At 40.2% G+C, this 14,653-nt stretch overlaps 1 protein-coding gene across 1 annotated transcript in view; it reads right to left on the reverse strand.

Moving 5' to 3' along the window:
- Positions 1 to 10,917, reverse strand: part of GABRA1 (gamma-aminobutyric acid type A receptor subunit alpha1) — a 29,401-nt gene extending 18,484 nt beyond the window's left edge. Inside the window, exons 1-2 of the mRNA XM_081184757.1 lie at positions 10,749 to 10,917; positions 1,594 to 1,661 (exon numbers count right to left, since the gene is read on the reverse strand). Of these exons, the coding sequence (XP_081040883.1) occupies positions 1,594 to 1,661; positions 10,749 to 10,902 (222 nt within the window). The 5' untranslated portion in view covers positions 10,903 to 10,917. The remainder of the gene's footprint in view (positions 1 to 1,593; positions 1,662 to 10,748) is intronic.
- Between the last annotated feature and the right edge of the window lie 3,736 nt (positions 10,918 to 14,653).

Below are 14,653 nucleotides of genomic sequence, written 5' to 3' on the forward strand. Positions count from 1 at the left end.
AGAAAAATGGAACCTGTGCTCATCTTCCCAACCCTAAAAAAGGTTACAATAGCTTGATTGTAAAGAGAGTTAATAAGCATTAACTGTGATGCATGTTACAGGAGACACTGATCCTCAATGGAGGACAGTCTCACTACTATAGAAGACCATTAATGAAAGTGAACAATAGCTATGCCACAACGTTAGCTGTGTGCAAAGCACTTGTGAGCTAAAGCAGGAATAAGGCCACTTTCCTAGTCCTGCCCTCACTGTTGGACTAGCTCTGCCCCCAAAATCTGCACTGATCACGGGGATCTATGATAAGAAACAGCTATGTGTAAGATACCAATACTCAATATAGAGTCATCGGGGACAAGACTAGCTCAGGAAAATAGTGTCGGAGTGGCTCCAGGTGTGTGGCTGTTCTTGATTCAGCTCATAGTGTCACACAAGTAATGTGTGATCAGGCTATACTCATCATCATTCCTCAGTGCATCTGAGGTCAATGCAGTAGACATTGGAACTGTATAGACCACTTGAACTGCGATCTATGCACATAGGCCCTGATGGGGCATCCAGTGTGTGCTTTGGATGTGCATGGTCTGGAGGAAAGCTCTTCCTATGATCTTGCGAAACCAAGTCATCATAATAGTCATAACAATTGTGGTTGTCACTCCACAAAGAACTTTTCCAATGATATTCCTGGCCCATATATTTCAAGATTCCTGAAGGGAGTATTCTGGAATTGGTTCTGCAAAAGTATTTGCAGCTCCCAGAAGAAATTGACTTTGCAATTCATATGTCTTTTTCAAAAGATATCCATTATATGATTTACAGATAACAAACCGCATCTACCTGAAAAATCAGTAGACCACTACAATCAAGGGCATGAAAAAGTCTTGCTAACTTTGGCCTCTTAAATCCTTTTAGTTTTATTAAATTATGTCATAATTTGGCATGTTTGCTAATCAATACTCAGTGTTAGGGAATATCTCTTTGAAAAGGCTACATCTTTGTGGCTTACCACAAGTTGCTTAGGTACAAAATGGATAATGACATTCCGCAGATGCATTTATTATAGGTTTTTATTTTGACTTTACCTCTTTATATGTAGTAAAGTGGGTGGTCAGGCTTTTAATGACTTGAGTAGTCATGCTTGACATCATCCTTACAACAATGACAACCACAAAAACCTGCAGTTCAATTACCCATTCTTTAGGTGTGTTATATGTGTCCTCAGTAACTGTGCTGAGGATGGCCTGAACAATCAGACACGATATAATTTACTATCATAATTTACTGTCATCTGCATTGCCCTAAACTGGTTTGCTGGATGTCTCTTAATCATGTATTCTGCACCACATACTTCAAGTAATCAATTTGCATAGTAACATGCTTTATCACAGGGAATGCTTCCTCCCCAGTTGCTGATGCTTCCCCATATTGGAAAAACTGCTCCAAACATTTCAAACAAATTGAACTATCAAACTGGGGATAGCACTTGAGGTGAATATTTAAGTGCACTGAAATCAGTCAATGCGAAAGACTCGGAAAACTGGTCTAGAAACAGAAAGCAGACAGGGTGAAACTGAGAGAAGATAGGATGGCACTTACCATATCATGGTCTGAAACAGGCCCAAAGCTGGTGACGAAGATGTCAGTCTTCACTGCAGTTACACGCTCTGATGAAGCAGGAAATTAGGATAGTGAGTGCTTATCAATAGCTTTCATTAGATGCAAAACCAGAAGCTGTTATCCAAACAAAGAACGCATTGACTTTTAGAAGCTCTGAAATAAGAGGAGGGGCTTAGCTCAATGGTAGAAAGCATGCTTTGCTTGCAGAAGGTCTCAATTCTTGGCATCTCCTCTTCCATCTGAAACACTGGGTCACTCGTACTAATCAGTGCAGACAATACTGAGCTGGATGGAGCATAGGTCTGACTCATTATAAGGCAGTTTCCTATATTCAAAATTGGCCCATAACACGAACTTAGTCATTTTGGCCCAGATCCACAAAACCATCAGTATGCTGTTGCTTACAAATTATTTTCATCCCCAGCAGACTGATCAGGCACCTGATTGGCCTTCCTGGCTACAGCGAGATGATAGATTGTATTTCTATGTCGAGGTGTTCTATGCTGAGACACTTAGGTTGTGGAACTCTTTCCCTATTAATATTAAGAAAGCACCATCAGTGTTTTTGCTTCGATTGCCTGATGAAGTACTATCTGTTTATATGGGTCTTTTCTGATGCATACAGATACTTTTGTCATTGTGCGCCACTATCCAGACAAGTGCTATTCTATTTTGTTTTATGGGTGTGTTCTATTCACTGCCTAGGCACTTCATATATTTTTGCAGTCTATGAGCCTTTAAAATAAAGAAATAAATTTAAATTACTGCAATTACTCTGAAATGTGCATGTATGGTGTGGTGGTTAAGAGCGGTAGTGGTTAAGAGCGGTAGTCATGTAATCTGGGTAACCGGGTTCGCGTCTCCGCTCCTCCACATGCAGCTGCTGGGTGACCTTGGGCCAGTCACACTTCTTTGAAGTCTCTCAGCCCCACTCACCTCACAGAGTGTTTGTTGTGGGGGAGGAAGGGAAAGGAGAATGTTAGCCGCTTTGAGACTCCTGAAGGGGAGTGAAAGGCGGGATATCAAATCCAAACTCTTCTTCTTCTTCTTCTAAATTAGCACATGCGCATTTTATTCAAATATAGGTCCTTTTTGTGACACCTAAGTGGCCACCGCAGACACATTCCTCTTTTATAAATCCATGGGTGAACACATGTGCACTGTTACAGGCTGGTTTAGGTAGGTCTGTGCTTCCACCTCGAGTGAGACTCAAGGCGAGTTCAACACTGCCATTTACTCTGCATTCAGTGTACTTCCACCATAGATTTGGTGTTAGCCACAGTCCATATCTATCCTGTTGTTTCTTTTGAAATACTGTGATTGATGCATCCTGCTCCCCCTCCCCACAAAAACAACAACAACTAGTTTTGATCTGAATTGAGAAAAAAGGATGAGGAGCAATGAGCTCATGTCAGGGACTGGCTGGACACTGAGGAATGGTGGCTGGATACTTATCAGGAGAAGCGGGGTTGGAGATTGACTTGGAATAAGGGACCAGTGAACTGGGGGAACCTGTAACGAGGAGCCAGGAGAAAAGAGTCACAGGCAGGAGAAGCTGCAGGATTGGAGAGTAAAGAACAGGTACGGGGGGGGGGGAGGAGACAGATAGGTCAGGCTGGTGTAAAAGCCAAGGGTTTTCACACCTCCTCCTCCTCCTGCCCCCACCTCTCCAGCTCCACTTTTGCCCAGGACTAGAAGAGAATTGAAAATGGAGGAGCAGAAGGTATTTCACACAGCTCGAATAGAGAAGATACATAAACTGCAGTCGGGGTGGGGCCTCTCTGTTGCCTCATAGGGTGCACACCTAGAAGTAGCTGAGAGATATAGGATGGGTGGACATGCCTTCCCCTAACTTACCAGTCTACCTTTTACAGTAAAGAGTTAATTTCTCACTCTGGAAATTCTGCTCAATATCAACTCATGTTTTCCTGGGAAGTAAAGAATAATATTGTAGTATTCCAGCTGTGGTTGCTTTGTCACACAGTGACTTTTGAGGGCTATTTTTTGACTGCTCTTAGGACTGACAACCATACAAATGATATTGAAGAGGCAGTTAGACAGCGAGTGTTCCTAATTAGTCCTCCAGCAAAATGGATGTGGCCTAGTCAAACCTGCTTCCAAGAGAATATTAATTGGCTTAGAGAAAGGTGCGGATTTTCTTGACGCCTAATTGGGTTGGAGCTTAATCCTAAAGAGGGTCATAGTGAGAATTAACCTCAAAGCACTGAAAGTGTAAGGTTACTCTTGCCCCCCCCCCAAAGAAATATTCGTCTTGAAAAATGAGTCTTCATTTCTTGGTGGAGCAAACTGCTTGGGAACTGAAGGCTGTGTTCTCATCTAAAAGAGCAAATTAGATTTAATGTTTTTCCTTAGGTCGACTAAGGGACCTAGCTACAGTATATGTTACACACAAATAGGTTCAGTGCAAACCCTGAAAACCCCTTTTCCAGGAAAATCTGTGTTGGGTTGGGATGAACTGAAATGGAGAAGGGAGAAGGGGGAAGGGGGAAGGGAGAAGACGGGAGAGGAGAGGATTCTTCTTAATGCTTAACTTAATGCTTAATGTCTTGGTTCTTGAAGGCTGCAGCCCTATATACATTTCCTGGGAGTAAATCCCACTGAGCTCAATGGGACTTCTGAGTAGGCATTCCTAGGATTGTGATGGATGTAGCTTTTCCTGTGAAACAGGCTGCCTGGGTTTATTTTTATCAATCTGTTTAGTTCTCAAACTTTATATACCTCTTAGCATTGCATCTCATAGGCTTAACTGGCAGGTCCTATTGAATTCAATGCAATAAAATTAGCTTAAATCCCTATATTTTAATATGTGTGCTCAGAGTGCCTGACTTCCCCAAGTGGTTTTGAATGATGATCAATGTCAGGATAAACCAACATGGTGCCTTCCAGGAGTTGGATAACAACTTACACCATTCCTTGCCATTGGCCATATATTGGTTGGGGCTGATGGTAGCTGATATCCACAACATTTAGAGGCCACCACTTTGTCTAACCTGGCCTAGGTCAAAGACGAATGAGTGCTGGTGCTCAGTGCTTTTCAGCAGCTATGACTATGCAAACAGCCCTAAGCAATTACAATATGTCGTGTTCTGACCTTACCCAGAGTCCTCTCGTCCCAAATTGCATCATTTATGTCATCAGTCATGTTACGTGACGTATTTTTTTTGTTAAACTCTACCTGAATAACTAGCTTTCTCTGAGCAGATTCTGTGGGGGTTTTTTTTAATAATAATGATGATGATGATAATTTCTGCATGCTGAGAAGGGAACTGCCCTTTCGTAGATTCGTGTTTTTTAAAAAGACATGCATGTGCTTGTTTACCACTTTTGCAATTAGATGATTCAGCTGTGCTTTGTTACATGCTCCAAAAATAATGACTCATTCTTACATAGGACACTTTAGAGCAAGTGACTCACAGACTTGGGGTATTACTTCACAATGAAAGATAACCATCTCTTCTTTTACCATTATTAGTTTGAGCGTTTACACCCACCATCTATATGGAATTGTGTTCCTTTGGACTACAAAACCTGGTGCCAACCTGGACTCAAAGCCACCTCAGGCATCCTTATGGATGATCTTTATGAAAAGGACAGAGGGAGTGCAATTCTGTTCTGTTTTCATTTCATCCTCAAAAATGCATTGGGGGGCAAGGGAACTAAGAAGAGGTTGTGGACTAAGGTCATTCAGCACTCAATGTAAGCCATAAAGGAAGGAGCTAACAGAAATCCTAACATAAAAGGCCTACTTTTTCAAAATACTCAGAAGTGTGTGTGTGTGTGTGTGTGTGTGTGTGTGTGTGTGTGTGTGTGTGTGTGTTAGCAGAAGTATAACTGGAACATTTGCCCATTTTCAGCTCACAAGTTTGTAAACAGAGTAAGATTGTGCCTCAGCTCTATGTGTACCCTGAATAATGAGGTAAATCAGGGTGATTTAGGAGTCGTTCACATTACCTCCCCACCCCCACCCCGCAGTTGAATCACTCTATTAACAAGCATGTGTTAAAGGCTAATAGGGGGCTGTCCAACCCTACAAGCAGCTCTGTTGCATTAATTTCTCCATAAAGTTAAATGCATGACTGCTGCCACCCTTTTCTGAGAAGCAAAACCAAGCTGATAGGGAAATGCCCAGAGCTTGAAAGGGAAGGGAGTGCAAAGGTGGCAGCCTTTTTTTAGGATGGACAGGTCTAGGTTTTAATCACAGCAAGTTTTTTCCCCAGTGCGCTCCAATCACAGTGATTTGAGGGCAGGATGTTGGAGTCAACAAAATGGCTATCGCTCTTAATTCATAAGTGAAACACTCAGGGCAGGGGAAGACATCACAGTCTCCTTTGGGATTTAGAAAACAACTAGAACATATTATTTTAAAATAATGACCAACTACATAGAACCAACAACCAAAGCGTTGCAGTTGATCTAACATATGAAGCCAATATATGTCCCGTATGAACCGTAAAAAGGAAGAATAAAACATGATCAGGTGGGAACAGACTAGTCTGGCTGCTTCAACATTATTATACTAATGTCACTGGATACAGTGGAAGATTCATAGTTTCTTGTGTGACTAAAGATTAATAGCCACACATCAAAATACATGAGCTTAACAATTCTTAATGCCTGTTGGATTTATTTGCATGAGGGTTTGTAGAACTGGTTAGAATGCTTTCCAGTGATCAAGGCTCCAACCAGATGTTAAGACTTGTAGCATTGGCTTACTTTGAGTAAGGTGAATTAACTATTAGCAGTACTGCGGCATAAAATATGATGCTTTATTTACTGCAGGGATTTTGCAAACATCATAGCTGAAAGACGCACTGGTACAAATATACGGCTTCAGGACATTATGGTTGGATGTCTCTCTGGCACTTTGAAGGCATCTGGATGTTGGAAGGTGAAATGCAATAATGATATCACTTTTACCCATTAGCATACTAGTTGACATAGGTCTGTGTTCTGCTAAACATCTCAGGATAACTTCCTTACCATCTTTAACTGATGGACAATCAATCGATACAAGTGATATACTATTACTTATGCCACTAATCTAAATGTCAATAAGTGCCATTATCTCTGTTTAAAAATAAAGCTGTTGCACAGTGGTGAGTTGGTCTTGCCAAAGAATCTAATCTTCATCCTATCTCCCCAATCTTTACTTGAGCTATTTAAGTTTTCTATTTTGGAGCACTTGTTTAAGGATAAATAATAACTCAGAGATGGAAGGTGTTCATTCTAATCTACAAATACATGCTGTTTACTTAAAAGGTTGTGGGGGGGGGGGACTTGGTTGCCTAAGAGATAATTACTGGACCTAGCTATCCGAACTGCTGGATTCTACTTGAGCAAGAGCATACAAATTCAGTTTCGTATGAAAATAGAATTTGAATTGGATCAAGGGTCAAAACTCCACTGAGTGTATCATTGCACATGTAATAGGAATTGTCTTTCAAAAAAACCTCACACATATACAGAGCTATACATCTGAAACTCTACAGAGCCTTGACTAATCCATCTCCATCTCATGCTGGCCAAGGAAAACGGGAATAGAATATATTTATACTGCAATCTTCAGAAGCCATGCTACCAAAAGACAGGTTAAGAATGTTTGTTCATCGTGTATGTCTTCCTGCCAAAGGATGCAGAACCTGCAGCTACCTGATTTTGAGAAACTGAAATGATAGGGGTGTCAGAGAACTCTGCAAACTTCAGATCTGGGGGATCCAACTCCCCTCCCACCCCCCACCCAAACACAGCAGTTTGGGGGCAGACCCAAACTGTCTGAAATGAGCTTGGATTGTGGCCTTAGATGTCTCTAGGCTCTATATCATGTTGAAAATGTGGTTAAAGGCATGATTTTATGTAAATTTATCTTTAGCCACATAAATAATGATGTTTTAAAGATTGCACCTTTGTCAGATATCCTACAAGGCACATTTGACTCTTACCGGTTGCACTGCAACAGTTTTTTATCTGTTAATGGCCGCCAACCCAATGGCTATGGTACAGCCAGTGATGTGGTCACAATGTACACACAGGCCCTGAAAATGTCTTCCATACCACAGAGTTCCTGGGTTTTATAGATAATACTTTTTTGGAAGCTGTTCCTGTGAATCGGTAGTAACAGTTTTATTAGACAGGCACCAGTAAAATGTGCTGTTTCTCAAAGTTACATGCTTGATGGCTTGATTCAAATGTTTTATTGACAAATCCCAGAACTTTCTCTATCAGAAAAGAAACGAGTTCACACTGGGGACATATTGAAGTGCCATGTTAACACACTACTGCAAACTACTACTGTTGTTGGCTATGCCAATGCAGATGTTGAAAATGGGGCCGCTGATCTGTGCTATGGCTTGTCGTGATTATACGTGATCATGAATGAAATCAATTTTCAAAATCTAATTAGTTCTTTTTCTCTTGGTCTCTTGGCTATATGCAGGAGTTAAACCTTGTGTCTTGGTGCGGGGGGGGGGGAGAGGTGGTCAGAAGAAAAAAAGGCACTTTAATGCAGAAAGTATTTCAGAATAAAGGAGATGCAACTAGCAACTGGCACTGAATAGATAATCTACCTGGATTCATCCTGCTTCCATCCAATTCACAGGTTATGGATGGCATTCCCAAGCCTCCCTTTAATCCCCACTCACAGCAGCTTGAATACCCCTGAATCATTTTTAATAATTGATTTAAATTGCATCAAATTATCCCTTCGCCTAATCAGAAAAGGCATTACCACTAATTCATGTATTATTCTTAAATGAGATCCATCCAGCTTTACTTGTATAGGATGTTCAGCGAGAACCATTACAGTTGACTAAAACCTACTATTGTATTAATCAAGGATCAAGAAATATTTATTTCTGGGCTAATCCTTGAGTTTACATGAAAGTAGAGGAAATAGCAGCACAGGAAGCAAGCAGAATTATTCCTCATTTGTTTTTCTTTTATATATATATAGCTTCCAAAATTAAATTCAACGTCCTCAGTGCAGAACAATCCATTATTTTCTTCAGTTCTTCATAATCTATGAACAATATATACTCAACCAAGCCAAAGTTTAAAGATAATTATTGCTAAATTCAATGCCATTATAATACTTTATTCAGCATCTACAGGGGAATCTGATAAAAGTAGCAGATAACAGATAACCGGGGTGGGGATTGGGGGAGGCACTGAATAATGGGTTAGATGACAGATTGCGCATGTTTGTGTTTTCTGTGTGGCAAATGAATGCTTCTTTGAGGGTTGTTGAAATTAAATATGACAAGTGGAAAAAACATTTCATTTTCTATGAAATGTACATACCTGATAGCTGAACATTTTTCATCACTTTATGCTTAGTAGATGGTTTGGGATCAAAAGAAATGATATGTGCACTGATGAGAGAACTATACATACAGCTGATTTTTCTTTTTTCTTTTAGCTTTCTGTTTTTGCTGCAGCAATTCCAGCTGCTGAAGAGGCAAGGTACCATCTGATTCAAGCTAACATGCCGGGTTGAATCCAGACATCCTTTGCATGAATACAAGGTTTCCTTCCGTTTCCGTACAAAGGGGCTGAGACTCAGCAGAGTCTCCCGCTGGATGAAACAAGGGTGAGTGAAGTTTTGCTGATTCCCTCTGCAAACCCACCCCCCACTCTGCTTCCCATACTGTTCTAGAGAGGATCTAACCCTCCAGAGCAGCTTCTCATGGGCATGGGATGGAGTCTTCAGGAGAAAAGAGGAGTCAGCAAAAATTGCCTCCCATCCTTCCTCCAGAGGTAGAGCCCTATGAGTGGGTTTTCATTTTTGGTTATGGATCCAAGCCATTGTCTCTATGACAGCAAGAACTCCTGAAGGAGAAATAGAAGTCAAAGTTCTGCTCAGTTCTCTGACACATCCACACACATGTGTTCTTTGGATCCCGGTAATTATCTTAATGGTCATGTCCTTGGAAGTTCATAAGATTTTGAAAGTTATTTGACAAATATTAGATACAAGTTGATGCATCAAATAAAAACCATTAGGAACAACATTGAGCGTACTATATCTTGAGTGCCTAAACATGCCACCAGCACATCTTAAGCTGCCCCTTCCTGTTGTAGCCCCCTTTTCACAACCACCCACACCCAAAAAGAGTGTTCCTGGATGCTGAGAGCAGTCTTTGCTGTAAAGTGAGGAACTACAATCAGATGTAGAAATTGGGACAGTCCCCCACATAAGTTGTGGTAGACTGCAGCATCGGAGAACCCTTAAGAAGAAAATATTTTTGAATACATTCTAAAAAATCATAGAGCAGCATTATATGTTAATAATACAAGAAATACAGTCGACTCACACTTCCTCTGTTTGCAGAGATTTAAAGATGCTCTTCTTTGCTATTTTTTTTTAATTGTGATGTGATTATTTTCCTAATTATGTCACAGTTCATATTTCACATTTTCAGGACTGTGTAAAAAGGCTGATTTTGGCTCTGAAGTCAACTGTTAGAACTGATCAGGCAGTCCTTAAATCAATATGGCCCACTTCTGCCAACAGGGTTAGCGTCTCAATCACAAAACACATTTATATGATAGTATGCCCCATTGTCATTAGTGGGAATTACTTACAAACAAATATGATCACCACTGCTACCTTCAATCTAACTGAGTTTAATCTGGGAGCAAAGTATAAATCTGATTTAATGGGAATGATTTGGTCTTTAAAGATTTAATACAGCATCAGTCATGGAAGATGAGACCTTCATTTACTTTGATTCAGATATTTACTGCCCAACCCAATGGATGCTTACCCAGAAGTGAATCCCATTATATTCAATGGGATTTGCTCTTAAGTAAATGTGCCTAGATTTGTGACCTTAATCAATATTATGAGAGGATCCGGGGGCGGGGAGGGGGAACGGACTTTTTTCATCTTTTGGATCATGGAATTGGGCCGCATATTAAGAAGTGTTTATATGACAACAAGAGAGGATTTAGCAAGGGAATGTTGTTGGATGGATCAGTTTCCAATACATCTTTGTTAATTTTATCAGTTTACAAACATATAAGGTAATATGATTACATTTTCAAAGAGCAAAAGGAACAATCATTTTAGGCAATTTTGTTTGTAAAGTCAATCGAGAAAGTACAATAACACACACCTCCCAATCCAGGTCTCAGGCGGTTATCGTAACCATCAAGCAAGCGGTCCAGAATTCGAGTGAATATTGTTGTGTTGTCCTTAATTTCATCTTGTAAGGAAGTTGACTGTCCATAGCTAGGGAGGAAAACACTGCTGTTAACATTATAAACCATTAATCCACCAACAAACCTACAAAATCATAATTCTGAAATCTGCTTAATCTTGCTTATACTGATTTATAGATGCAAAATCTCTTCCATCATGCCAGATTGTAGTAGCATTATAGGATACTTTCTCCTGCATGCTTTCTTTTTAAAGAATGCATAGTCATTGGGCAGCTTAGAGCAATGCACAGGGATGCCTAGAAATGGATAATAAATTAGACAAAAGAGGCCCTACAACAAAATGTTGTGATGTGGGGTGCTTCTGTTCAAGGTTTCAGAACCTTGATTCCATTCATTGATCTCCCACTGCGACAGTTTCCCTCTTCCCTCTGCCCTGCAATAGTAACTCACCAACTCACCACCACTGAGCATGGAGGAGGCTCACACATTTGTGCCTGATCCCTGTTATATTACATTCTTTAATTTCTCATTAATGTCTATGACATTAAAGCTCTCTCTTCCATCCCTGGAGACATTTTAAAATAACTTCTCAGTTTGAACCAGGAAGATACAGATATAGACATATTCCCTTGCTCACTCGCTCAACTGTCTATTCCTCTCTCTCATGCAGTAACTCAACCTTTAGTTCCTGGCTGGGGGCAGGGGGTGTCCTGCAAAAATTTAGTACCCGCGGAACCTCACAGTTGCCCAAAGTTTGCCAGTACTTCTCTTTTGTGCAATGGTGGTGCTGCAGCAGCAGCTTTGGCTATATACTGTATGATTCAGTATATAAAAGTACAGGGAGACTCCAACTGGTATCAGTATATAGATTTTGATCCTTTATTTTTTATGCTGTTTTATGCATTATTTCTACTTTCCAGTCTACAGATTTATGAGTGTAAAATAGTGTGTTTTCCTTAAATCCCCTCCCCCAAAAAATCAGTTTATGAAAGCTTACCTTAAAAGAAGTACACAAATCATCTAAATATGCTAACAGAAGTAAACTGCAATCCTAACCCCACTAATCTGGGATTCAGCACCATTGTACTCAATGGTGCTTCCTTCTGAGTAGACTTGGTATGGATTGCACTGGGAGCTAATAATCAACAACCCCTTACTAAACATTTCCCCTTAGAAATACGTGGCAGTGGTTTCAACAAAGTATGTTTCGAATTGCGGCCAATGATATCTCCATGTAGCACAGCCTTGTTTGCATCCCTGTAAACTGGTTGGCACCATCATAAAAGGTGTAGTCATTTCTAATTTTTCTTTACTAAAATGCAAACCCATTTACACCTTCTAAATTTTATTGACGTCCTTGCTTTTGTTTTAGGAAAATAAACCTGGAGGCATGCCTAAATCATTGCTTAGCGAACAGGAAATTACATTTTGAGATAGCAGGGACGTTTCCCCTTCTCTCTCCTAGATTTCATACCTCCTGCCCAAATGATAAATAAACATCTGCACCCAATATACCTGACAGCAGTGCAGTTCAGGCATCCTGGCAATTGCAGGGATATGGTTTTATGGTTCATGCAGCAGGTCTTTAGATCCAGCTGCTGAAATTAGCTACGAATATCAACTGGAAAGCTAATGTGTTAACACGGTAGCACAGCTCTCTTTTTACCAGAATGCAGTTTTGATATATATATAAATGCTTGTAGCAGTTGGTTTCCATGGATTTGCCACAGCCACAAGCTAAGTTCTGTCCTCTTCTTCAAACACCTGAAGTTCTTGTCATTAAGAAAGTGCTCCCCTTTCTGCACTTTCAAGTACAAGCCATACTGTTTTCTCCTAATCATCTATCATGGTTGTCTAAGAGCCAAATCTTGGAGTCCTTCTTCTGCCCTTTAACTGGGAAAGATCCTATTTGCAAAGTGGGCCATTTGCCAGTGTAAACTCAGCAGGACTTAGCCCTTGAACCCCAAGCTACTTTCCTCTTGATCACTTTGTCACATACATTATTACTGAATCAGCCTTCTTTGGGTATCTGATGTGAGGTAATGAACAAAAATCTTTGCTCCAAAAAGTCCTCTGGACCATACCTCTTCATGAATGTTAACAAAGGGAATAAATGTTTTATAAGGTACAATTATACTGATCATCTTTTCCCATAAACTGTCATTGAGGTGGGCGATATGCAATATTAAGCTAGTGTTGCTCTTCCTAAATGTGAATATGAGATTTTTGTACAACTAACAAGCAGAAATATGGAAAAGAGCTAGTTTGTAGTACCTTTTTATGAGCGGAAAAATTCAGCTCTAGCTCTTTCAAATGCCCCCCCCCCGCCCCCAATAAAAGATTTCAAATTGAAATGGTGTTCCTTCAAACTACCGGTTAAAAATGCACATAAGCAAACACAGAGTGTATTTAATTACAATTAATTTGATTCTGTATGAGAAATGTTGTTGTTGCTGCTGCTGCTGCTTCTGCTGTTAGAATATACTGCCCTATACCCGCAGGTCTCAGGGCAGTTCATAGGATAAAATCAGAATATAAAACCACAAAGTACATAATCAGCTCACTAGAGGTGTAATATAATTCCTATCCTAAGTACACCTTTGCAAACTGATGGATGTTTATTAAATTCCCTGTTATTATTTTTAAACATCAGAGGGGGGGATTTTCTTTGCTTTTCTTTTTTTGCTAATTGTAAAGAATAAGAGTGTACTACCCTATATAGTTTGTTAAGGGCCACCTGCCACAGTCCAGATAAGACGGGTCTCTGCATTGCCTTCATACGCTAACTGCATCTTTTCTGTAGCATCTGAAGGTCATTTGCACTTTTGGAGACACAATATCAACATGTCCCCAAGAGCTGTATCTGGTAAAGACTTCCTGACACGTGTTTGCCATGTGGTTTTCAGATGTACCAAAGCCTTTCAAGTACAATGTGGTCAAACTCCTGCAGAAATGCAGTGGCCCATTTTTTCCTTGGAAGTGGAAGCAAGGAGTGTCCTGATGCCTATTTATTGTACTACATTTTCCATAATCAGCATGATCTTCAGTGTGTTTCTCCTGGTCACGTGCCATTAATCTAAATGCCAACACAATTCTCTGAAGAAAGACCATATGGACATGACACTTAGGAACCAAGCTGCTCTTCAATGCCTGTCTCAGGATGAAGGTGGGTAAGAGCAATGGGCAAAATCCAGAAACGCATAGGCCTTGTTATGTTCCATTGAAACCAATGGGGTTTATGTGAACAGTGATCGGCTTAAGCAACATTAATTTCAATGGGCAATCCAATTGGTGTGCTTTACTACACAGCCCTATATAGGTCCGTTCAGAAGCGGGTCCTGTTGAGTTCAGTGGACCACCCTCCCAGGAAATTGGGTATAGAACTGCAGCCTTAGTATGCTTAATTATATTCTAGAATTTGCTCATCATTGAAAATGTACTGATAAATGCATGCATATGTTTATGAGAGATAAAGATCAAAGTGACATACTACTGGCAACATTGCGAAGATACAATTGATAATGCCTATTTCCTGAACGTGATGCTTTTAAAGACATCAACTTAGAAGTCTTGCTATTTTTTTCAGATAAACACTCTGTTGAGCAGATGTCTCCTTCTGAATAGGCCTCTATATAATGCAAACACAAGCCCCTTTCTCCACCATCATAAAACGAAACATTAGAAATGTGAAATTTACAGTGTTTCCTACCATTTCTCTTTGACACAACCCGCCAGTCCGTCTTCTTTTTCTTTTTTTAAAAAAAACTCAACCTCTCACAAGCATTGGCAATGCCATTTATAAACACAACTGTTGGATTACAAATTTGTGACCCTGCCTTCCATTTGGCTGTCCCTCTTT

The sequence above is a fragment of the Podarcis bocagei genome, assembly GCF_964188305.1.
Source record: "Podarcis bocagei genome assembly, chromosome: 2".
NCBI classification, from domain to species: domain Eukaryota; kingdom Metazoa; phylum Chordata; class Lepidosauria; order Squamata; family Lacertidae; genus Podarcis; species Podarcis bocagei.